Raw genomic sequence first — 25,406 nt, forward strand, 5'->3', positions numbered from 1 at the left:
TTCTAATAAGAGAAATAAATTTGTAGTAAAATTTATGAAAAAGTTTATTGGTTTTTAATATAGATATTGTTTGAATGACTTAAAGACAATTTTTACACATTCACGGCATAAATTTGGATAAATAAACACGGCATAAATATAGATATTGTTTGAATGACTTAAAGACAATTTTTACACATTCACGGCATAAATTTGGCTTCGGATCAAGTATACAATAATAGGATCAAGGGTGCATATATGTAAGATCAAGGAAGCATACTGGTATGCACCCTTGATTCCATTTGAGTGTTGTTGATTTTTATAATTTTTATTTTATTTTAAATTTTTTGGTCAGTAATTGATCATTAAGTTATAATAAAGTTTAAAGTTTGCTATTAAATTAAATTATGTAATTATGTAATCATGTAATTATGTAATTATTAACTATGCACTGTTACTTTAGAGGTATAAGTGAAAACATACATTCAGTAAATGGGCCAGATAGATTTTTAGGATGATAGGTGCAAACTCTCCCCCACAAGTAGGACATAAGTTGAAACTTAAAATGTAACATAAAACTGAATTTGTTACAAACGGTTGTACTAGAAAATTTTGGTGTAGTCGTGGTAAACCAGTTAAAAAGTTTAACAAAACAATATTAAAAAAATAAAACTTACAGTTACGTAAAAATGTTTTCGGACAAACTACTTTAACGTAAAATTCTATATTAAATGAAAAAAACCTCATACTGTTATATATCCTTTTGTAGCTCTCGACAAGCTCTATCTAAGTGTACCATCAAACATTTACTACACTAGGTAGATGTCTCTTTTGGTAAGAAAAACTAAAATGACTCTGGAAAAAAGTTTTTTTCTTTTTAGTAATTTATTTCTTTAATATTTAGTCCATCCTCCTTTATCAGTTAATATATCATCAATTTTCTTAGACATTGACTCAACCAGGCTCTTACACCTCGTTATATCTATAGAATTCCAGCATTTTCTGAGTGCCTCCTCAATATCGTCTTTTTTCGTCAATATGAGCTTACCAATTTCTTCCTTGACTACTTTCCATAGGTTTTCCATAGGACTCAAGTCTGGACTTTGTGCTGGCCAATCTAACACCTCGATATTTTTGCCTTGGAGCCAGACTTTGGTATTTTTTTCCGTATGCTTTGAATCACCATCTTGCTGGAATAAGAATTCTTCATCGAATAACTCTCGAGCAGATGGTAGCATATGATTTGAAAGTATTCTAACATACTTAGGGGAAGTCAATGTATCCTCTATAACATGAATACGCCCCACATCATTCCAACTGAGGCATCCCCAAGCCATGACATACTTGTCATGCTTTATTGTCTGTTTAACATGCTTTTGTTGCATTAACTTACCTGGTCTTCTCCATGTCCAACGTCTACCATCTGAACCATTGAGGCATATTTTAGTTTTGTCTGACCATAATACCTTCTTCCAATCATAAATGGTCCAGTTTTGATACTTCTTTGCAAACGCAAACTTCTTTGCAATATATCGTTTGGTAAGTAACGGTTTTTTGCCAAGTGCCCTACCATGTAAATCATACTCATGCAGCCTGTTTCTAACAGTTTGAGACTTATATTGACAAACTCGAGTTCTCTGAGTTGATTCGCAATATCTGTTACAGAAATAGAAATTGTGATTTTTATCATTTTGACTTACATCATGAACTTTATTGAAAATCTTGACTAAAAATTAGCAGAAAGTAACTGTCGGGAAACTTTGTGTAGTAAATGTCTGATGGTACACTTAGATAAAAAAATCATGTCAAAAAGGCTGGAATGAACAAAAAAAATGCTGGAATGAACTAAAGTGCTCTTTTTTCTGATTATTACACAAATTTTCACCAATAACAACATAATTTTCTAAACAATTTCCTTAAAATAGAGTCACTTTCTGAAGATTTTTTAAAATGCTGAAGATGCAGGTTTAAAAGGTGGCTCTTAACAACATGTGATCATTAAATGGGTAGATTGCCCTTCAGAAGCTTTTGCACCACGTTACATTAAAAATGAGATAAAAATTAGCAATTTAAAAATATTTAAATGCTTTGATGTTGTTTGCACCACAAAAAGCAGCAGTTTTTAAAACTAAATAATTTGTTACTTAAACTATTTTCAGGCCATGAAAAATTTTCCTACAATTTCAATAATGTTCCTCTTTTATATATAGTGATTTATTTTTGCTTAGTAAAGAGCTAAAACGAAATAGTTAAGCAATCTAAAATACTTTATTTTTATAAAAACACCTCACGATAAAACTCTACATAAACCAAATGCTAAAAGAACAAAAAAAATCCAACATCGTTACAACATTGATATATTTAAAGCAGGGCCGTGCACAGGATTTGGGGGCCCCGAGCATCCTTCAGTTTAAGGGCCCACCCCCTTTACTCCAAAAAAAAATGGCCTGCTTAAATTTTTTTATTATATTACTGGAACATAAGTATAATTAAATAGTCCAACTGTTGTTTCTTACAATATTATTTTTCTTATCTTTTGTTTAGCAAACTTTTTAATCATGGAAATCAAGATTTTCTGCTAATAGACACTCGATACTCAAAATGGCGAGGTCACTTGTTCGTTCTTGTCCCATAGTTGAGCGCTAAAAAGAGTTCCCCAAGCTTCATTTCAGAAATTTTGTTTAATTCCAAAATTTGCAGTATGAATTTGTTTAATGTGAAGCAATTCTTCAGTCAGTTCATTTTTGGTCACATCACAAGAATATTTTTGCGAAAAATGTGAGCAAGCACTCTTGATTTCTGCTTCAGACAGTTTTTGATACTTCCACAAAAAAGAGAATATAGAAAGAATTTCTTGAATTGCTGTGAAACGTGCAGTAAGTCCACCAATTACAGAATCAAAAATGTGATAAAAAACCGTTCTCCGAAATGTTTTCTCCTCTCCTGATTCTGTTTCTGTTCATTCCGTAATTTCTTCATCACCTTTAATTTGCTCCGCAGAAAAACTTTTGCGTTTCACTTTTCTGTGGATTGAAAATTCAGAACTGATTTATGGAATATCTGCAACTAACTTGGCTTCTTCCAAAATTGTAGGCCATTCCTCCCGAACAGATTTGAGTTGACCGATCTTGCCTGAATGACCTGGTTGCAGCTGTCAAACAATGTGAGGACTTTCATCCAAATTCCAGACATGAGAACACATTTGAAGGAGCTCATATATTTTAGGGCAACTCTAATCTCAGTTTTTGCTTTAAGCGTGAGATTCAAGCTCTTAACTTCTTTCAAAGATTCAATGATTTGGCTCAAGTGATTAGAGAAAGGGCGAATGCTGTCAAGTCTCTCAGTCCATCGTGTTCCTGATTGTCCTTGCAAAGACACACCGTGAAGTCTCTTTTGCAATATTTCCCAGCGTTGTAGACTAGCAGAAAAGATCGTATGTACGGTTTAAACAATTTCAAAGAAAGTCTCAGCATCTGTACAGCTTGAGGCAGCATTCTATCCACACAAATTCAATGAATGGCAACCACAGGGTGAGAATACAGACAATGGGTTCTTCTTTTGTAGGATTGCTTGAACACCCTTAAATTTTCCTGACACGTTGACTCCATTGTCATAGCCTTGGCCACGGCAGTCTTCAAAACAAATTTTTAATGTTTCCAAAGTTTCCAGAATTAATTCTGAAATATCAGATCCAGTCTTCTTGGCAAAATCTGCAAAAATCAAAAACCGCTCTTCAATTAAAAATTTTCCAGGTTCTTTTTCACTACATATCGAATGACAAACGTACTTTGTTCAGGTGTCAGCTTCATTGAGGATTTGGCGATTCATCAAATGTTCAATTAACTGATCAGATTTCATTCGAGCTTCCAATTCACGCCACTGAATATAGCATTGTTTATGGGTTTTCGAATCCTCATGCTCAGGAATTCGACTGATGAGATTCTTCCACTTCTTTCCATATCCCAATCCTCCAATAATTGCAAGGGATGAAGTCAAGTGTGGAACTTGATTTCGAGGTAAAAATAATTGGCATGAAAAACAAAACAATGCTGTCTTTGCTGGGCTAAATACAAGGCAATCGCGAGAAGGATTCCCCATTCGGCATTCTGCTTTTCAAAACTGACATTGGAAATATGTAATTTCCAGTATCTTTTGGCATATTCAGTGGGAAAGATGTGACCAGCCATGACAAACTTTTCCAGCTGAGAAGAGGAAAAATTTTCTGTTTTGAATTCACCAATCTCAAATTGCTGCAACAATGCTGGTCCATCACTGCTAGTGGTCCTTGTAGAAGTATTATCACTACCACTAATTTGACAGTCTTCAAAAGTGGCTAATTTCTCTGTACTGCTAGCACTATTACCAGTAACAGAAGATTGTATACTACCGTCATATTTTTGCTTCGTTGAGCTAGTGGAAAGGGCATCTGATGTTTTAGGAGTAGCTGTAATTCCAACATCAAATGTTTACCTTCCTTTTTGTAGAGCCGCTTTTTTTACTTTACTGATTTTTAACTTTGATGCACCAGATGGATACGTGCGCTTCGTTTTTATTTTTTTAAATACTTTCTTCATATATATATATATATATATATATATATATATATATATATATATATATATATATATATATATATATATATATATATATATATATATTAAATGACGACATCTTGTATGAGAGTTGAATAAATTTAATATATGAACTTCAATAAATACGAATTCTCTCAATACTAATTTTTTATTTTATCTAAGAAATTAATCCACCGTTAGAAATAAAATCGTTTTTCAGGTACGTAGATGATAGCCACGCAAGATTTACAAATAAAGATATTGCCATCCGTTTTCAACAAATATTAAACAGTCAACATCATGCCATCAAATACACAATTGAATTGGAAGATGAAAGCAAAAGGTTAAATTTTTTAGACATCCAAACAACAAATAATCAAAAAGGTAAATATGATTTTAACATACATCGAAAAAAAGCAATAACAAATATTCAGGTTAAGCCCAATTCAAACCACGATCCAAAAATCTTAGAAGGAATATTTAAAGGATTTATTCATAGAGCTTTATCAATTTGCTCTAAAAAATTTTTAAATAAAGAAATCAATTTCCTAATAAATGTGTTTGCTAAAAATGGATACGAAAAGAAGAAATTACAAGACCTTGTAAATATTGTTATAAAAAAACGACACTCAAATAATGAAATAGTTTTATCTAACAACGAAGCAACTATGCCAACTATATCACTACCGTGGATCCCAATATTATCACCAAAACTTCGAAAAATCTTTAGGAAAGCAGGTTACAGGGCAGTCTTTAAATCCAGTGCAAATCTTAAATCTTTGCTAACTTCGCGCAACAAAACAAAACTACCATCAAATAGCCATCCCGGAGTATACCTAATAGAATGCGAGTGTAAACAAAAATACATTGGCGAAACAAAAATGAAAATAGCAACAAGAACAAAGCAACACCACAAAAATGTTTTTGAAGAAAAATTAGAACAATCTGCAATTGGGCATCATAAAATTAAATGTTCATGTAACATAAAATGGGATCAAGTAAAGACGTTAAAAGTAGAACCCAAAAAATTTGAAAGAAAAGTTCGAGAGGCAATCGAAATTCAGTTCAACAAATGCGGACCTAAAAATGGAGGTATGAATTTAGATGACGGTCAATATGTAAAAACGAAATTCTGGACGCCATATTTTTTATACCTACGTAATATTAAAGAAGCCCAATTAAAGCGAAGTTTAAAGAAGCCATTAAAAAGTGACGTTACCGTTAAAGTTTGTTTGTAATTTAATTTAATTAATGATTTGTAATTAAAGCTGAAGATGCTAGTATCAATAATCTAGCGAAAATTTCTTAGATAAAATAAAAAATTAGTATTGAGAGAATTTGTATTTATTGAAGTTCATATATTAAATATATATATATATATATATATTTATATATGCGATTAAATAATTAATACAAAACTTATATATATAATTAATCAAAAAAACTAATTAAATTTATATTAGTTAAGTTAAATATAATATAATAGTTAGATAAAATAAAACAAAAAAATTAAATTTATCTTTATTAATCTATAAATTAAATCGTACAATCAAGCAAATCGCCTGTAAAAAAATTTTGAACACATAATAAGATTTGAACACATGATAACTTTTCCCGCTAAATTCAAGATAGGCATATAGATAAAATTTAAACAAAAGCTCTTCCACAGGGATCTTCTATAAATTACGCAACGCTAAATTTATTTTTAAAAAAATAATTAGATCTCAAGCTCTTTTTTGTGGCAACTTTCATTAAACTTCATAAGTTATTTTGATTTTTTATTTAAGTTTAAGCTTTTGATGGGGAAAAAGAGAAGGAAAAAAAAAACCCGGAATGATATTGCCGCAGTTGGGGGCCCGCATAGGGTCCGGGGCCCCGAGCAATTTGCTCGGGTGACTCACCCTCTGCACGGCCCTGATTTAAAATTTAAAAAAAGTTTGTTTTCGCAAAGTTGGTATTACACTATCAAAACAACTCCGATGATTATTTTGAGCGCGTTTTTACTGAACACCGATTAACTTAATTGCGATAGACGTATTCTGCGCGGACTTTTTTAATGAAAATTCTGCTTGGAAAAAATTTAGTCAATTTTCAGTTGAGTGACATAAACACCTTTCAAAACAAGGTATAGATAGGTCCACACTAAGAGGTTGGTAATGGTAGTGATTCTTTGATTCAACCCAATACTTTTTTTAGCTTGTAATGCTTTTTGAAAGTAATTTAATTTGAACTTTTAACCACTTAAAACTCCTTTTCGGTGAAATTTACGGATTCTGCAATTGATTCCTTTTGAAAGTGTTTTCATCTCTTGACCGCAAATTCCAAATAAAACATGAAACTACAGCACAGCCTCATTCCTATTTCTCTTTTACGTCTATTACTGTGTAAACCCGACAGAACCCTTTAAAACGAGGTTTAGAGTTGAGAGCTAAACCATTCAATATTCAAAAAACAAATGAATGGATTAACTAGTTAATGTAAGGAAAAAGGTTAAGCATGGTTAAAAAAAAAAATAAATAAAAAAGTTGATCGTTTGAAAGCCATCTGCTTATAAAGCCATCTACTATACATTTAGGATTTTTACTTGTAAAAGTAAAACTCAACTTTTAAAATTAAAATTTAATTTAAAAATCTAAACGAGTTTTCGGACTTGAAAATCAAACCTTGTTTGTATTTCGAGGCCATTTGTAATAAAATATTTAATAAAAGGAAATTTTTTTAAAATACCAATTTTTAAATTTAACATGAATATTTTTCGCTTTAATAGCGGTTAAAAGAAGGTTAGAGGGAATAAGGATTCATTTAATATTACACATTTGAACCGCAAAGCAAGCAATAATTTTTATGTAATGTACTCGCCCAGCTCTACTGCTAGTTATATCGCTTCTAAGAAAGTTTCTAATCGAAGTCAAGCGATAAAAGAAAACAAAAAGCAGTTACTTATTGATCCGATAGCATACCTTGCTGGAAATGACATCACTATAAATGTAAGTGGAGCAAAGTTTCGTTTGCACGAATCTTATGTGAAACAACACCCTGATACGTTATTAGGGAGTGATGAACGTTTTTTTTACTACGATGAAGAAGAAAATGAGTTTTTCTTTGATAGAGATCCACATATATTTCGATTCATTTACAAGTTCTATAAAACAGGTGAGATTGCAAAATTTACATGATTTTGCCCCACTCTCCCCTTAACTCATTCTACGTCATTTTAGAGACAAAATTGAAAAAAAAAAGAGTATTGTAAAGCCTAAATTTTCATTTACAATATCATAATTTACAACGCAAAACGGGTTTTTCAATAGAAAAACCTATTTTACTATTGTATCGCTCGTAAGTATTTTTGATTAAAAAAGTGCTGTTAACGCACTTGGACCCAGGCTCATTACTTAATTAAAGGAATACAGGTTTGTCTTAGGTCAACTGCATTTCTCACCAAACGATTGCTGCGAAGCATATACGGATGAACTTATCTTTTTCCGCATTCCAATTAATGAATTGGCATTCTGCTGCGGCGATTACTATCTTCAGCACAAAAATGTTCAAAAAGAAAACAACTTTAAAAAAATCGGGGCAGAAGTCAGTACGCAGAAAACTTTCCGCGAGAAATGTTGGCTATTTTGTGAAGTACCAACATACTCCATTCCTGCGAAAATTTTTTATATACTGAGTTGTTTAGTGATTGTTTTTACAATGGTCACCATGTCTGCTGAAACAGTTCACTGCGAAAAAATAGCCAACAATACTATAGTGCACCTCAAATGTGGAGAGGTTTTTGTAGATCTGTTTTTCAAAATGGACAGCGTTTGTGTAAGTTTTTTCCTATTGGAATACTCAATAAGAGTTTACGGTGCACCTAATCGATTCTTATTCTTAAAAAGTATTATCTCACTAATTGATATACTTGCAATTGCTCCATTCTTTATTTTATTAATACAAAGTTATGTGAACATTAAGAATAAAACAGCGCATAATATCCTCGTGGCACTCCCGTCGTTACGTATTGTCCGCGTATTTAAACTGGCTCGATATTCGCGGCGTCTCCGAGAGTTAATCGCTGCATTAGTTCATTCCATTAGAGAACTTGGATTTATTGTATTTGTTTATTGCGTTGTAGTAGTGCTATTCGCAACAATCATTTATTATGCAGAGAACTTCCGCCGACAGAGTCGTGTCTTTTACAGCATCCCTGAAGCCATGTGGTTCACTGTCGTTACCACAACAACTTTGGGGTAAGTTTGTTTTAATACTTTTAAAGTAAAGTCAAATACTTCATGTTCTAAGTTACACGAAAATATTCTTAGTAGGATATTGTTCATAAACCAATTTTAACAAATCGAGCCGCAAAGATTACTAATCTAGAAGATTACTAACCCATAAGAACTTGCTATACGATTGCATATTACAGGTACTTTTTTAATATGGTATCATTTTTACACAAGCTAGTAATGGATTCGTAGATTTTTTTAACATATCCACGTTGTGTATGACGTCGTTTGTAACTTGATTGTATCAGCTAATGAAGTTGGCCATCCCGTGAAATAAGAAGAATTTATAGCGTCCGTTCTACCTTTTACAGTGTGTACCATATTTAATAAACTTAGCAGAGGTTCAATTTACTAAATTTAACAAAAGGATGACTTTGGTTTATGACATCATCGAGCTAACAAATTTACCATTTAGGCTTGAATATTTATGAAACTTTCTATAAAATTACTATAAAACTGAAAATAAAGCGACAATTTATTAATGCTTACATAAATTGAACTGCTAACTGCAGAAAGACAAAAAAGTCATCAAAGTTCGAAGTAGACTTGTTAACATTCTGCAGTTAGCGATTCAATTGAGAGCGTTAATGAGGGGTAATTGAGGACATTGTTTAGACCCAGACTTCTTTATAATTAAATACTGCATAAAGTAGGCTCTCCAACTTGACTACAACGGTATTTAAACCGAGAATGAACTCTCAAAATAAAAAAATAATAAAAGTTTGACAGGAAATTTTTAAAAAAGAAAACCGATTATTTTCTAGATATGGTGACGTTGTACCAGAGACTATTCAAGGTCGATTTATTGGTGCAATATGCTGCCTCATGGGCGTTTTGGTTATTGCACTACCAGTACCAATAATACAAATGAAGGTAAAATTACCCCATTTTGTTCAAAACATCAACTTGATAAATTTTCAAAGCGTAAGTAGTTTTTTTTTGTAACGGTGTACCAAATCACCAAATAAGGTGATTAGGTGAAGTGCCGAAAAAATTCGTTTCTATCTTTGAACAAATTAAAGTCATACAGATTCAAACGACAGAAAAAAATGAGCATCGACGGGTGCGACAATGACAAATTTAATTTAGAGATAGTCTACGCTCATTCAAATCTTCATCCACAAAGCATCTTAATTAAAACAACGTTTGTTTTCGTTGATAAACTGATAACTACTAAACAACACCATTAAAACTCGGTATCAAATATTGGTCTTGAATCTGAATCGTTAAAAACTATAGGCTGATCAACGAAGAAACAAAAAAGAGAAAAAAGAGAAATCCTAACTATCAAAACGATATCGATACGATATTTTTTTTTGCGTAATTTCTTTTTTATACATTTTTTCTTCAATTTACTTCCAGGCAAACAACTTAGATGACGAATCAGAATAGTCCCAGCTGATCTAAAGTGTATGCGAAAGCTCACGTAATTTTATGCTTTATTGAATCAAAAAGACTGGAACTGGAGAAGATGACAAGCGCAAGCGCACTTAAATTGCCAGCTATTGAACCTACAGAGCACGTGATCGGCCATGTCTATAAAAAGAGAAACGTCCTTAGAAAAAAATAAAAGAAATTAATAAAAACAAAAAACAACAAACTTCATCAAAATGTAAAAGTTTTGAATTTATAAAGCTCTAAAAAAAAAGATTTGCGAATCTTGATTTTTCTCATTGAATTTTACTAGGAGAAGGCATGCACGTGTTTACTGTGACTATGTAATTAACACCTATCACAACACTTGTTACCTACAGCTACAAAAATGTGATTTAACTTTGTTGTCTCACCAACTTTTGATGGGACTGATAGCCATAGTGCACTGGTCATTGCGATGTAAGGCCCAACTTTTGATGGGACTGATAGCCATAGTGCACTGGTCATTGCGATTGTAGCCAAAAATACTTTCTATCAATATGCTTATAAATATTTTCTATCAATATGCTTCTAAATATTTTCTATCAATATGCTTCTAAATATTTTCTATCAATATGCTTCTAAATATTTTCTATCAATATGCTTCTAAATATTTTCTATCAATATGCTTCTAAATATTTTCTATCAATATGCTTCTAAATATTTTCTATCAATATGCTTATAAATATTTTCTATCAATATTCTTATAAATATTTTCTATCAATATGCTTATAAATATTTTCTATCAATATGCTTATAAATATTTTCTATCAATATGCTTATAAATTGGTTTATAAATAAACGCAGTTAAAGAGATTTTTTTAAAAAAAATCAAAACGATTTATCATATTCAAAAGTTCGAAATCCAAAAAAGAAATGGATGTTTTCATGGATCAAATGGTTGGTTTCACAGAAGAATTTTTTTTTTTCATGGAAGAAATGGTTGTTTTCTTTTTTATACAGCTTCTAACATTAAATACCACTGGATTATGTAAGCGAATCCACTTACATAATCCAACGGTTACCGATAAATAAAATCAACTTGATGTTTTATAACAGCTTTAAATCTTTCCAATAAAGATGGAGCGAATAAAGATGGAGCGAATAAAGATGGAGCGAAAGCTTGGCAAGACTTTCAAGAACGAAAAACAAACTTTCATCAAAAAAAGGTTTTTTTTCTTCACGAACTTTTCCTTGAATTAGCAGTGCAATCATGGATATATCCTTACACCAAATTCTTTGCTGACTTTCATACATTGAGCTAATTTTTAATATAGGAGGGCTGTTTTATAAAACTTCAGTCAGAGTTTTTACCTGCAATTGTTAATCTTAAAATCCTAATGTAGTTAGTTACATTAACAATATTCGTTAATGCCAAATCAACACATGAATGCAAAACCTTGTGCAGAGTTCACAGGAACACAATTCCTTTATATTTTACTAAGGAAAGAAAACAGCATCTGAGTTTCTTCTTTGTTACATTAATATCTCAATCTATTTTCAGGACCGAAATTCATAGTGTCTTTATTTTCTTGGAAAGAGACTTTATGAAGTCAAGATTTTCTTAAACCATAATTTAATTTTATTGCAAAGTTGAGATACTTTGTTTGCAAACTATTTTCTAAACCATTCTTTTGAACACAGATTAGTGCAAAACTCTTCAATCAGGTAATGTTGGTAGAAACGAGAAACTAGGGCTCCAGACTTTGAAGTCAGACATTTTATACTAGGAGTTTGTTCAACATTTCTTCAGTAAAAAGTCCCATTGCCACTTAGTAGCAATGGGACCTTCATTTTATGTTAGCTTAAGTGAAATATAATACATCTTCAAAGTTACAAAATTTTTCTTGGTATTAGCGATGTTTCCATAAACATCTGCCTTAAAATGGTAAAAAATGTTTGCCAATGGAACAATTTTATAAATAAAATTTGTAAATTGTCTTTCTTTGTGCCTCCTTTATTAAAGATATTTTCAAAAAGATCTGCTAATGTAAAAACATAATGAACCATCTTTTGTAAAGAGTTGAATTTTCCATAAAAATTCAGCAACTGATAATTAAGTCAAGTTAATTACTGCATGTTTTTTTGTCTTAAAGACAGGCATAAAATTTGATCATATACTATATAATTCATCTTTATATCTTAAACAATAATTTAACTACTGTTAAAAAATCACTGAAACACTGAATTTTACCAGAGACACAACATGCATTTTATGAAACATAATTTTCCCACACTAATAATTATCATTAATAAATATTGAGCTGATAATTTAAAAAATACACAAATTCTGATTTTCTTAAAGTGCATAAGTTATTTTCTTGTTCATAACTGCCATTTCTTTTCTTCTTTGTTTTTAACAAACAAAAATTTAAAGGAACAATGTGAAAAAAGACAAATTTTGGCTTTAGAAGAGGATGAAAACTTTCAAAAATAACATGTTTACACAATATTAAAGGGAAGATGGTGTATGGATGTGTTTGTAAGGAAGGATGGAGGAGGGGAGGAGGAGAGGAGGAGGAAGGGAGGAGGAGGGGAGGAGGAGGGGAAGAGGAGGAAAGCTTTAGAAAAAAATGAACCAAAGTCACTTTGAACAGTCACTGCAATTACTATCTTTTAAACATCTGAAATGCTTAGGTTTACCATCAACTGCAATCCATTTATCAAGTTTTTATTTAAGAGTCTGATAATAAATTGAATTTACCTGCCAATCACGATCCCAATCCAATGGTATTGGAAATGCTCCTAACCACCCACCAAATATTGTTACATAAGAAATAAACTTCACTGAGTCTGTTAAGTCAGAATTTATGTCACTAGGAAAATAAAATATATATTTATTTGTATATGTTTATCATTTGTATAGTAAATAAGTAAAAATCAGTGCTAAAGCAATAATTGCTCAGAAATTCCCAAAGAAAGGTTTGAAGTGTAAAACTGAACAAGATTGGATTATTCCACATGAAAGTCAAAATATTGCTTTTTTACTTGGCCCTTTTATCTAAAAGTTAGTATTAGCAAAGTTAGTATTAACTATTTAAATAATTAAAAATTAGTATTAGCAAAGAAAATAGTAATTGATAGAAAAATTAGTGCTAGGAAAAACTCATTTCAACTTTTATTTTATGATAATTTACACAACCTTCTTAAAAGCTACTTTTTCCACTTTCTAAGCTATATTTTCACCATTTGATTATTAGTTATATTATTTATTAATCCACATGTCTTCAAAATTGATAATGGTGAGAATGTTACAGCCAACAGTGAGCTTTACAAAGATATGATTGCTAATTTTTTTATTCCCTAATTCAATGGGATTAATGTTTCAGACACGTGGTTTCAGCAGGACTCTACCACATGCCACACAGAGTGCGATACAATTAATTTACTGAATGAAACATTTGAAGAACAATTAATTTCATAAAATGGACCTGATTACTGGCCCCCTTATTTGCAAGACACTGATAAACCAGGAACAATTGAGCACTTGAAAGCCAACATTAGATGCAATATTGCTGAAATACAGCATGATTTAATGCAAACGTGTATAAAAATTGGACCTCCATATTATACTACCTATGTACTAGCCATGGTGGCACATGCTACATACAAAATTATCTTTTAACTAAAGCCAATTTCATGCATATAAAAAACATTTTTCTGTGTTTTATTTCAATATAAAATTCTCCACCTTTAAAAAAACACCCTTTAGACTTTAGACCTTAAATAGATTTGTTAAACTCATTCATAAACATATTTTCTCATTCCATAACCCTGAAAAACTTTCATTATATTAGAACATAGTTCTTATATAACTTTGTCTTAATAAAAAACAAAAAAAAATTTTTTAATGTCAGAAAAAACAAATATAACATATATAACACACACATAACAAATACAAAATAGATTTCAGATTTGAATGAATGAATTAACAAAACTGAAAGAATAACTTCTTAACTAGTAACATTTAACTTATTAAGAAATAAGAAATAATGAGACTCACACTGTGTTAGTTAAAGTATCCACAATTGCTTCCCATTTTCCTTTGTGAACTACACTTAATGGAAATACTGTCAGTGAAGATAATGAACAACAAAAGAAAAATGTTGACATGAAGTTTCTAAACAAATACTTTGTTCACTCAGATTTTAAATGATTGATATGAATATATATTTATGCAACACCACCACCAACAACAACAACAACAATAACAACAATAACAATAACAATAACAACAATAATAATAATAATAATAATAATAATAATAATAATAATAATAATAATAATAATAATAATAATAATAATAATAATAATAATAATAATAATAATAATAATAATAATAATAATAATAGTAATAATAATAGTAATAATAATAGTAATAATAATAATAATAATAATAGCAATAACAACAACAACAACAATCACAAAAACAAAAACAGCAACAAAAATAATTACAACAACAACAATAAAAGTCCTTAAAACTTACTCTAGAAGTGGTGCCCCAAGGATAAAAGAAATAAAATGAAAACAACAAGCCCCTACCACAAACAATAACAAAGAGCGCCCAATCAAATATATCTACAAAAAAAGCCACAAACAACTTGAACTAAAGCAGCTTAATATTACCAACTAATATTTTTATACAGAAATTAACTATAACCAAAATAAAGCAATAATTAATGCTAAAAATCTTTAACAAATTAACAGTTACAACAAAACAATTTATTCTAGCACTCTTACCTCATTCATTCCCCCTTGTATTTTGAGACTAGAGCACTCTGAGAAATACCTCAATATAAGGTAATTACCCAACAACATTAAAGGAGTAAAGAATTTTAGAAATATAAGGATATGATCCGGACACAAAGGAGAAATATCAACAGCAAAGGAGAAAATCAGCAATAGCACTTCATATAAGAAGATGCAAAATGAACACTTTATTGAAGAACTATGTTTAAACATTTTAACTAAATTGATCAATAAAGGAGAGAAAAAAAACCTAGTACAAAACATGCATTATAAAAAACTCTCTCAAATATCATTGCAAAAAGATATTATTTGTATTATTTATTATGTAGTCTAAATCCTGTGATAATTCAACAGAAGGCCTTGTTAAAAGATTCAAGTCACAATAGTTTAAACTAATTATGACTAATGTCAAAATAGTTTAATAATAACTTATGATTATAAAAATTTAAAGTTATTAAAATCTAAAACAATACTTAAAACATATCCAGAGATAAATTATATAAACTTAAGTTAATAAAAACTTCCGGATGTGATAGTAATTTCTGAATTCATTGATATATGACATAGAGCAATAAACTGGCTAAAAGATTTAATGATTAAACTTTATTAAGAACCCAATACTTAAAATACAATTACTCAATTACATATAAAAATAAAAATGACATACATATATGAACTGAAATAAATTCATTGTCTAGCATTAATTATGTCAATAAATTCAGGTTTGAGAGAAGCTCCACCAACTAAGAAGCCATCAACATCATCCTTCAAGGCTAGCTCTTTACAATTTGCTCCAGTCACTGAACCTCCATACATTATTCGTGTTTTCTCAGCAATATCTTCACTCACATTTAAGGACAACCATTTCCTAACTTCAGCATGGACTTCCTGTGCTTGATCTGGGGTAGCTACTTTACCTGTACCTATAGCCCAGACAGGTTCATATGCAATTACAATACGAGACCAGTCATTTACATTTGATGCTATTGCTTTCATTTGAGTAGCACAAATTTCCAGTGTTTTTCCTGCCTCCCTCTCTTCAAGAAGTTCTCCAATACAAGCAATTATGCTTAAATTGGTTGAATCCAAAACATGTTTTATCTTTTCAGCAATAATAGCGTTACTTTCTCCAAAAATATGTCTACGCTCTGAATGACCTAAAATGACCCACTTACAACCAATGTCTTGACCCATTTCAGCAGAGACCTCACCAGTAAATGCACCTGAAGATGCTTGATGGCAGTTTTGAAGGGACACTGTAATGTCAGCTTTGAGATTTTCAACAACATATGATGCATAAATGGAAGGTGGAGCCACAACCACTTCAGTTTTAGAGCTCAAATTACTAGAATTAAGATGTTCCAAAATTGATAAAATTTTTGCTTTGTCACCATTCATTTTCCAGTTCCCACCAACCAAAAATTTTCGGCAAGACATTTTGGTTTGTAAGATATAAAACTAAACTTTAAAAACAAAAATGACAAGGTTTATATTAAGCATTAAAATTGCTTTCTTTATTAACAACAAATAATAACAAATAATCTACAAGCTTCTTTATCTGCCTTTTAAGAAAAATCAGTTTTTTTGAATTTCATTAAAAAAAAACTCTTTTGTGTTTAAAAAAGCAAAATTTTTTGGTGTGACAAGTTTACATACATGTTTTTTATTTTTGAAAAACAAGTTTAAAGTATTTAATCGCATAGAAATTCTGCACAATGTCTTGAAGTTTTAAAACAAAGTATTATAATTAAAGTGTGCTGTCATAAATTTTTCACGTAATCTTTTAAATGTCTTATAAAAAAATTAATCTTAAAATTTGTTTTATTTTAAATGACTAGTATAGAAGTTTGTACTTTCTTTGTTACAATAAGTCCTATCTTGTTTAAATACATATTAAGCAAAAATTTAACGACTACGTAGCATAAATATGGTCTAACCAGGCTAATAACTGTCAAAATATATTTTCAAATTACCAGTTACAGTGCAAGTCTTTTATACAAAGAAATATATATAAAGATAACAGCTAAGGGTGATCCCTTCGTATCGGTCCGTATCCTAAAATTTATGATCTCTAATTGTTTTTGACGAATCTGTGCACAAAAAAGCAAAAGTTTTCAAAATTGAGAACAATAGAAAATCACGAAAACATGGAAGCTATATTTTTCGTATTTTTTTGCAATTGCTATGTTTTTTAAAATTTTGTTGGTAAGTTTAACTTTTAGATTTCAACTGCAAAACTGTTAAAAAGCCAACTAAATTGCAAAAACTGAAAACGTAGCTGACGAGATATACTGTCCTTATTTAAAACTAATTGGTACCTCAAAATCACAGTGATCAATTAAATATATCTTTAAGATTTAAAAACATCGCTCTGGTTGTTTTTAGATGATCATGCGGCTTGAAAATGTATTTTATCTTAGGATGGAAGGACTGGCAGATGCTGATTATATAGTCTCTTGACATTGAGTTCTAAACACAGGTAATAGGGTTAAAACACCTAGTCCCATACAAAAATTTTTTCGACCTAGTCCCATATAAAAATTACTTTCTCATTCGCTTTTTGATAAATTATCAATCTCGAAGTTTGATCATAAAGAGAAAAGATTGCTCTTTACGACGGCTTTAGAACGAATGACCTCCGATAATAAATAAGGGAGCTGTAGCCCCCCAAAATAAAAAATGGCGGCCACTGGCGTGTTCTCTTTGTTCACCTCACTGATCTCTATAATAACTGGATAGCGCAACTCCGAGCAAAACTTCTTATTTTTTGACGCCAAAATCGCCATATTGGAAAGCCCCAAAAATTTTAATCCCGTAAGCTTTAAGTTCTGTTTTTCGGCTTATCGCTTTATCGCTTTATCACACATATCAGATTTCATTGTTCTGGGGCTTTCCAATATGGCGATTTTGGCGTGAATTTTGATATTTGAGATGCGCTATCCAGTTATTATAGAGATCAGTGGTTCACCTCCTCGTTTTTGAACTTCCGCCAGTGTTCGCTTATATGTTTCTTTTTTAAAATATATATCTTCTTTCAGTCGTTTTTTGAGTTGAATGCATTTAAAATTTATAAAGACAAACAAAAAAATGATATCTAAAAAAAAAAAAGAATTATACATTTGTACGCTTTACTACTAAAAATTTGGTTTTGATCCTTGCTCATGTAGTTTCACATAGGAAGTTAGACTTTAGCTAATTTTAAGATATTTTTACCAGAATTGGAAAAAATCATTAGCTTAACCTAAGAATAAGCCTAAAAAGAAAAAGCCAGTCGTAAAACACAGTGTGTTTTACGACTGGCTTTTTCTTTTTAGGCTTATTCTTAGGTTAAGCTAATGATTTTAATTTCCTTATTGCCACCCCTGGTTGATTTACGAAATTTTATTTTAAACATACTCATTAGGATTGGCGAGGCGGAAAGCGTCCAAAACCTTCGTCCAGCCACTCTAGATTAGGCCAAATACGTCGGGTGGCTGCATGAATGAATGTTATTAGGTGGAATGAGGATTGGCTGCATGAATGAATGTTATTAGGTGGGATTTGTAAATCTATTTCTTCACTAAATAAAATTTTATCCAAATTTCATGTTTGTTGGCCCAAAAAATAACTTTTCTTTGAGTATTATTATCTGTCTGGTGAAAAGCATTGCATAAATATTCATATAGAACTTTATGATTTATATAACCCTTAGCGGATTTACCAACAGTTACAAATTTGGAGGCAATGGCTGGTATACAGTCGTGAGGATTCTCTGGTTACCATATATAATCAGAGGGGGAGGAAGAGATCCGTCAAATTGTAAAGAAAAACTATTAGGCTAAACTATCATCTTATCATGCTAAGCTCTTATGCTAAGCTATCGCGCTCTAAGATATGTATAATTAAAGCAACTTATATTGCTGTGTTATAAATAATAAAAGCATAACAAAAAGGATTAAAGAAATAACAGAAGGATAAGCAATAAATTTAATATAAATTTACATACCCAAAACTGTATTTCTTTCTTTTTCTTTAGCTAATGTGACATAAGGAACATTATTTGATTCTCTTTCCAGTTTTGGCTGAAAATTGAAACCCAGACTCATCAAAGTTAAAATTGAGCTTGGGTTCATGTAGGATATCTAGTCTTTCTCCGCCAAATAGCTTCTAATGTCCGCGAACCACAATTTAACTACTTGTTGCTACACATCACCATTTATCTCCAGGTTTTAACGACCCTGATCTACCAAATTGATAAGGTCTATCCCTGTTTTTTGTCTCCATCAAACGTTCATCTGACAATAGACCGGACAAAAGTGACATGATGATGTATTAGGTGACAGGATGAGTTCTCCATTGTGGATTGATTACATTGTTAACCAACACTTGCTCCTCAGCTTCGGTTAAAAAAGTGCAGGGGCCTATTTTTTTAACCATAAGGGTTTTTCCTCAAATCTTGTCCATCAAGGTTGATCTAGGAATGCCATAATGCTTTGATGCACCAATTGCCCTTTTTCGACCGCTAAAAAACAATAAGTACAGTATATATCTACCAGGGCAATAAGAACTTGTAGCAAAGGTTGTTAGATAGTGAAAGGTTAACTGATAGTGACATTCCGTAAAGGCAAATATAGCTTAAGCTTGCCTCTTTACATCCGCAACAGCCTCCGATATAGGTTCTTCAGTATATCCATATCTAGTAGCCATTTTAGATGTGCTACAAGTTTTTTTGTTCATCTTTAATTTGATTAATAAAATAAAATATTTGAAATTTAAATAATATTTGCAAGTTTAAGTTTAGAAGCCTGGTACCAAGTATTAAATGTAAAATTGGTTTTTAAATTGTTTAAAACCTATTAAGAAAGTCTGAAAATAGAAAATAAATATGTAAGGTATTAATTGAAAAAATAATAAAAATATCTCTATACGTAACCGATAACTACTATTTAATGATTTAATTTAAAAACACATCTTAACTAATCAATTATATGCTCTAGTTTTTTTCTTTAGTTAATCTTAAAACAAAAAAATGGTGTTGCATAATTATTCATAAAAAATTAAGAAGACAATTATCAACAATGGCGACTACTAGCAAGATGGTGTGGCGAAGACTGGCAAATATTTAACTGCTTGTTACGTGGCTATTTTTAAATAAAATTGAGCCATACGCGTATTGACTTGTGTATCATAGTTTATGTTTTATGATAAGAACAAAAAAAGTAAACTTTTTAAAAAAAACTTTTGATGATGATTACTAGCAAGGGGTTTATATCGCTTTCAGTGTTCGCCATCATCACCCCACACCCACCCTTTCAAATTCATTCATTCATTCTATGATTATACGATATTCCTGCATCTTAACAACACCTTGAAAGAGAAAAAAGAAATTAGATTATAAAGAACATATATTTTTTGAGTGATTATCCGAAAGCTGTTCTAAAATTTGTCATTAAGATTTTAGGCTTTTTTAAGACAGTTTTTTTGCTAAAAAATTCTGTGATTTGAAAATTTAAAAAATTCTGCGCCTTTATTTTTAAAGTTTCAATACTCAAATTTTCGTCAGTTATAAAAAGAACATCAAAGTTTTATTTTGATACGATTTCTGAACTTTCCAGCAATTAGTTTTTGCTCTGCATGTTTTTTAGTGACCGAGAAGTGAAGACTATGTCGCATGACGAACACTGGGTGTTTTACCCTAGATGGCTTTAGTGAGTTGACACTTAAGTGGGCCTTTTTTCAAGCCTTATTCTCAACTACGCTCCACACACTGTAGTCAAGGGGATTCAGGACTGGATGGTAGCCAAAAATGTTTGGACTAGAAATTACCCATATCGTCCTGAAGGTATGTTGCATTTTTCAAGATCTATGACAGGATGCATTGTCCTGCTGAAAGATGTAATTGTTTTCTGAGAATGTCCTCTTCAGCCATGGCACTACATAACATTTTAGTAAACTGATATACACATCAGAGGTAACTTTTTGTTTCTCTTTGATGTAGATTGGTGGACATTTTTCTTCATAAGAAGCGATGATTCCTAGCATCATGAAGGACTGAGGGTGCTTGGTGTAACACACAGGTGGTACTCTGCAACCCCCTTCTGCACTATGAATCTGTCATTTCATCTATTGATCACACAGTCAACTCTAAAAGGTTTTTCATCTAAGAAAATTTTGACTGTTAATTTTGACTGTTTTCAGCTGATTCGGAAGCTTCTTTGATCGCTCCAATTGTAAAGTTTTTAGCCTTTCTGTCAAAAGTTGACATGAAGGTTTTTTTTTCCAAGAGTCTTTCTGACTTTACTCTCATCAACATTGAACAAACTGTTGTCTTTCTGAAGGACATAGTAGAATTCTTTTCAACATGCTTTTTAAGTTTTTCAGTAAACTTTTTATCAACTTTTTTGTTCACTGGAGAGGGCATTTGGGCTCTCTCAGCACTGTTACGTTTTTTCACTTTTTAAAATGTAGTTTTGGACACTCCAGAAATATGAATCACTTCACTTACAGTCAAACTGGCGTGAATCAAATATAAATCTTCAGGCCTTTTGGCTTCCATTGTAAAACTTTTAACTAAAGTATTTTTTATTCACATTTTTATTCAAAGCTAAAACGTTCATTGAACATTAACTAAGAAAAACAATTTTCAGAAGTTTTTTATTTACATCACAAAACTTAGCCAAAAATTAGTTTGCAAATCGCTGCCGCACTCTGTACATGCAAGTGGTTTGGAGATGTATATTGAAAAAACGTATTTTTAAAACACGTTCTTTATAAAACAACATGAAAAAGAAAAAAAAAAATGCAGTAGGGTACATAAAATGTATTTAAAGTAGATGTAAATCAAAGTCCGACTATTCATTACTAAAAGCATTTTTTTCCTTAAGCTATGGTAGCACTGAGAGGAACATCTTTGGCTTATCACCATAAATTTAATACCTAGTTTTGTACACTTTAAAACATGATGCTGAATCTTTTTTTTTTTCAACATAAATACAGAATATACATTAATACACCATAAATACACAATATACACCATAAATACAGAAAATACATTTTTTCACCATAAATACAGAAATCCTTTGTAAAGTATTTGCTATTTGTTTATTTAACTTTGTGAATGTTTTTTGGCTAAAATTAGACAAAGTTTCAATTACACAACGCTTTCCACATTCTCTCTAAACTTCTTGTCCATCCAAGACCAAAAAATAATTTTGATGGGGTTCAGATCTTGTGGGTGTGCTGGCCAGTAAAGAAGGTTAATGTATTGTCTTTGAAACCTCTTTTTCACCAAGTTGACACTATGTGTTGTTGCACAGTCCAGTTGGAAAATCCAATTTTGATGCTTTCAAAAAAATAATCTAGCAGTAGGTAAAAGCTTATCTTTAAAGGTCTTTTTGTAATTATACTATTTGATTCTCCCTGTATAAACATTTTGAAATCCTATCCCCTTAAGTAAAATGCACCCCCATATTTTACTTTAAAACATTGAACAACAAAAATGTGTTACTCTTGTGGTGCCTTTGGATTAACTTTTTGAAAGGATGATAATTCACTAATAATCCGTTAAAATTTAGAAAACAAGCACATGTCAAAATAGGTGTCCGGGAACTGAAACTTGTACTTAAAACTAATTTTTAAAAAAAGAGGTAAAAGATTAAAGAAGCAAAGTTCTAGTAAACTTTCCATAAATTCCTAAAATTTCCATAAATTTTGTCCAAACTTATTCCGTAAATCCTTCTCCTAAAAATCCACCCTTTTAGATCCTAATCCTTCTAGATCTTCTTCAAGATTTTCTTCTAGATCTTCTTCTAGATCTCAGTCCTTCTCCTAAATATCCACCCAAATGTCCAGATTTTCTCAAACCGTTCTTCATTAATGTGGCCACAGATGTTTCTTAAAACAGGTGTTGTTCCAGCATAGACAATTTAATTTCAAGTTCGTATAGTGCTTTTGTTTTGACCTTTTAATCATGGTTCTCCAAAGCAGGTTTTTTAAAAGTTATCTTTTGATAAGCGTTGTCTCTCGACTTATTAGTAAAAATCACCAAATGGTGCATATCGCACCTTACTAATTAAACTATTACTATCTTATCAGTGTAATTACAATTGGGTGTCTGGTCGTTATTGAGAAAACGGTTTTAAAACTTTAATAGTACGACCGTTTTATTTTTCATGCAATTGTACACGTGTGTCTACCTGGTGTTTCGGCTGTCTTGGAGTTTTCTTCAACCAAATACATTCAATGTTTAAGCTGATTAAAACTTAAAGATTATTTTTATGATTTATTTCGTTTTCCTTCTTCACGACTACTTTGGTAGATAAAACTGTCTTATCTAAGTTAGTTTAAAGATGTTTTACTTCAGACCACGGGGATGCTAAAACAGCGCAAATTTATTAACTGCGAACCAGTGATTAAGGACGATCTGGAATAAGTACGAAATTGGAAAGCGAATTAGAGTACGACCGTATAAAAGTATGATCTAGTGTAAGTGTAAAGTATCGTAAGTGCGAATATGATGCACAGACTGGATCAAATCCAAATCAGAGTGCAAACTAAAGAATTTTGAATCGTTTAGATTATTAAGCAGAAGAAATTGCAGTAACACGATCAGAAACCCTAGTAATATAAAAAGATAAACTTACGGCAGCTTCCAACAGCCGAAAAAATGATTTGTTTATTATAACTCTTATTGTTTAATATAAGTTTATTATAAGATTTGTTTATAATAAGATTTAGGTCCCCCTCATTATACTACTGCGAAAAATTAAATTTTTAATAAAATAAAATCTGTAAGCTAATTTTAAACAAAATATAGATTAAAGTTGTAAAGGTCAAACGAGAAACAATTTAAACACAATGAAAGGAAGAATGCAGGAAATTTGTAAATTGATATTCTCCCCCCTAATTTTACTTAACTCAAAATGCAATACTTTACAAACTCAATATTAATTGGATTTCCAGAACATAAAAGTAAGAACCAGTTTACATTCTTTCCTAATCACTTTTAATCGGGTCACTGTATCATCTTCATACTTACACTTGCTCGCAGTTGTGCTAGTTCATGCAAAAAGGTGCAGCACGTACTTCTTCTGATTCGCGTTTAATCCAAACTCTACTTCACATTCTTACTTTCGCCAGTTCTTGCTAACAGCAATTTGGTGTTATGTTAGTGCACATATACCACGTTCACGCATGCTCTCAATTAGTAAAACACGGGGGTTAGTGATTGAATTAGCTTACATCAGTGCTGGCCAGACTTTTGACAAGAGATTCTCATTCAAATACTTACGTAAGTCGAAGAGCTGCATTAAATATTTTACTTAGAAAAATTTTATTTAATATTTTTTAAACATTTTGAAAAATATTTTGAAAAGTATTTTGAAATTCACATGCGCTGGTAACTGGTGATGAAATAAATGTTGTAAAATACTTCATAAAATGAAATTTAGATTCGGAAATAAAAAAATTTTCTGAAGAACTTTCTCAAAAAACTTTGTGTACAAGGATTTTTTTTTTTAAATATCTTATACACAAAAAACTTTGTGTATAAGATATTTTAAAAAAAAAATCATTTTTCAAAAGCAAAAACTTTTCTTTAAATGTAAGTTTGTTTACAATTTCAAATTATCTTGAGTATTTCAAAAAATAAATTTCAATCAAGTTAAATAAAAATCACCCTTCCACTAACACAATAAAAATCAGTTATAAAGTTGTTTAAAGAAACATACGCATATTAGAAACCTCTTTTAAAGAATAAACAAAGTTACATCGGTTATAAATTTTCCGATCAGGCTCTATAATTCTGAACTTTACTGGTAAGTTTCTTAAATTATGCCTTCAAGCTTGTAGTTGCTGTTTAAACTCCAACAAATGCTCAATGGTATGATTTTCACGATACCACCTTACAGCAAACTAGAGCGACAGGTCACTTGGTTTGCCAGCAAGATCGCAATGCCTTAATAAAGATTTTAAACTGTCTGTGATAATTTGCATTTGATCAAGTATTGTTTACATTTTTCAATGCATATTTTAGAACTATCGATCGCATATTTTAGAACTATTGAAAAACTAAAATGTGTTTTCTGCTAAATGCTCTCCATGAAATCCAATGTGTTTGCTGACCATTGCTGTTACACTGTCTATAGCAATACAAACAAGCTTGTTGATAAGTGTACTGGCTTTAAATAGAACTGTACAAAGGGGTTTCTTTTATATCAACTCCATAAATTGTGTCTTTCAGCTCAACCAAAGATAGTAATACTTCTTCCACAATTAAATCTGATGTATTTTATTTCTAACAAATGCTATTTGAGGTTTATCTTCAATAGTTGTTGATTTATCCTGTACGAAACAGAATACTTCACAATTTTTTTTTAAGCCATTTAACAATTGCTATTAAATGTCAGCACTAATTTTAGATATTCTTCTTTCTGCTGTATGTCAA

General features: G+C 30.9%; 4 protein-coding genes across 5 annotated transcripts; 2 read left to right on the plus strand and 2 right to left on the minus strand.

Annotated features, from left to right (window-relative positions):
* Window positions 1-5,218: 5,218 nt before the first annotated feature.
* Window positions 5,219-5,788, plus strand: LOC149889436 (uncharacterized). Its single transcript, XM_090085115.1, has one exon. It carries the CDS (start codon window positions 5,219-5,221, stop codon window positions 5,786-5,788), a length of 570 nt encoding a protein of 189 aa, XP_089941241.1.
* A 1,428-nt stretch (window positions 5,789-7,216) lies between these two features.
* LOC145182703 (A-type voltage-gated potassium channel KCND3-like) lies at window positions 7,217-10,317 on the plus strand. 2 transcript variants are annotated; one of them, XM_080057907.2, is made up of 5 exons: window positions 7,269-7,703; window positions 7,972-8,363; window positions 8,511-8,785; window positions 9,586-9,694; window positions 10,184-10,317. In XM_080057907.2, the coding sequence occupies exons 1-5, from the start codon at window positions 7,400-7,402 to the stop codon at window positions 10,211-10,213; spliced, it is 1,110 nt and encodes a 369-aa protein (XP_079914033.2). In that variant the 5' UTR covers window positions 7,269-7,399; the 3' UTR covers window positions 10,214-10,317. The 2 variants fall into 2 exon arrangements, with proteins under 2 accessions (XP_079914032.2, XP_079914033.2); XM_080057906.2 differs by having other exon boundaries at window positions 7,217-7,703; window positions 7,972-8,785.
* Window positions 10,107-15,330, minus strand: LOC145182705 (uncharacterized). The gene is made up of 5 exons (XM_090085538.1): window positions 14,975-15,330; window positions 14,721-14,812; window positions 14,238-14,354; window positions 12,939-13,050; window positions 10,107-10,357 (listed from the first exon to the last, which is right to left on the minus strand). Exons 1-5 carry the CDS (start codon window positions 15,245-15,247, stop codon window positions 10,244-10,246), a joined length of 708 nt encoding a protein of 235 aa, XP_089941664.1. The 5' UTR covers window positions 15,248-15,330; the 3' UTR covers window positions 10,107-10,243.
* Window positions 15,331-15,571: 241 nt separating this feature from the next.
* On the minus strand, window positions 15,572-17,050 carry LOC145182704 (triosephosphate isomerase-like). Its single transcript, XM_090085537.1, has 2 exons — window positions 16,957-17,050; window positions 15,572-16,446 (listed from the first exon to the last, which is right to left on the minus strand). The coding sequence occupies exon 2, from the start codon at window positions 16,418-16,420 to the stop codon at window positions 15,671-15,673; it is 750 nt and encodes a 249-aa protein (XP_089941663.1). The 5' UTR covers window positions 16,421-16,446; window positions 16,957-17,050; the 3' UTR covers window positions 15,572-15,670.
* Between the last annotated feature and the right edge of the window lie 8,356 nt (window positions 17,051-25,406).

The sequence above is a fragment of the Hydra viridissima genome, unplaced genomic scaffold (genome assembly GCF_058129835.1).
Source record: "Hydra viridissima isolate aposymbiotic clone 2 unplaced genomic scaffold, HvirCarnegie_v1 scaffold_4, whole genome shotgun sequence".
NCBI lineage: Eukaryota > Metazoa > Cnidaria > Hydrozoa > Anthoathecata > Hydridae > Hydra > Hydra viridissima.

What these genes read in the sequence shown, in the direction of transcription:
- LOC145182703 (XM_080057906.2), top strand. Translation starts at nt 7,400, where the DNA reads ATGTACTCGCCCAGCTCTACTGCTAGTTATATCGCTTCTAAGAAAGTT. An exon ending in GTTACCACAACAACTTTGGG is followed by an intron (nt 8,786 to 9,585) that starts GTAAGTTTGTTT and finishes ATTATTTTCTAG; the next exon opens with ATATGGTGACGTTGTACCAG. An exon ending in TACCAATAATACAAATGAAG is followed by an intron (nt 9,695 to 10,183) that starts GTAAAATTACCC and finishes ATTTACTTCCAG; the next exon opens with GCAAACAACTTAGATGACGA.
- LOC145182704 (XM_090085537.1), bottom strand. Translation starts at nt 16,420, where the DNA reads ATGTCTTGCCGAAAATTTTTGGTTGGTGGGAACTGGAAAATGAATGGT.
- LOC145182705 (XM_090085538.1), bottom strand. Translation starts at nt 15,247, where the DNA reads ATGTTTTGTACTAGGTTTTTTTTCTCTCCTTTATTGATCAATTTAGTT. An exon ending in GATACTTTAACTAACACAGT is followed by an intron (nt 13,051 to 14,237) that starts GTGAGTCTCATT and finishes TTATTTTCCTAG; the next exon opens with TGACATAAATTCTGACTTAA. An exon ending in ATTGGGATCGTGATTGGCAG is followed by an intron (nt 10,358 to 12,938) that starts GTAAATTCAATT and finishes CTCTTTTTATAG; the next exon opens with ACATGGCCGATCACGTGCTC.
- LOC149889436 (XM_090085115.1), top strand. Translation starts at nt 5,219, where the DNA reads ATGCCAACTATATCACTACCGTGGATCCCAATATTATCACCAAAACTT.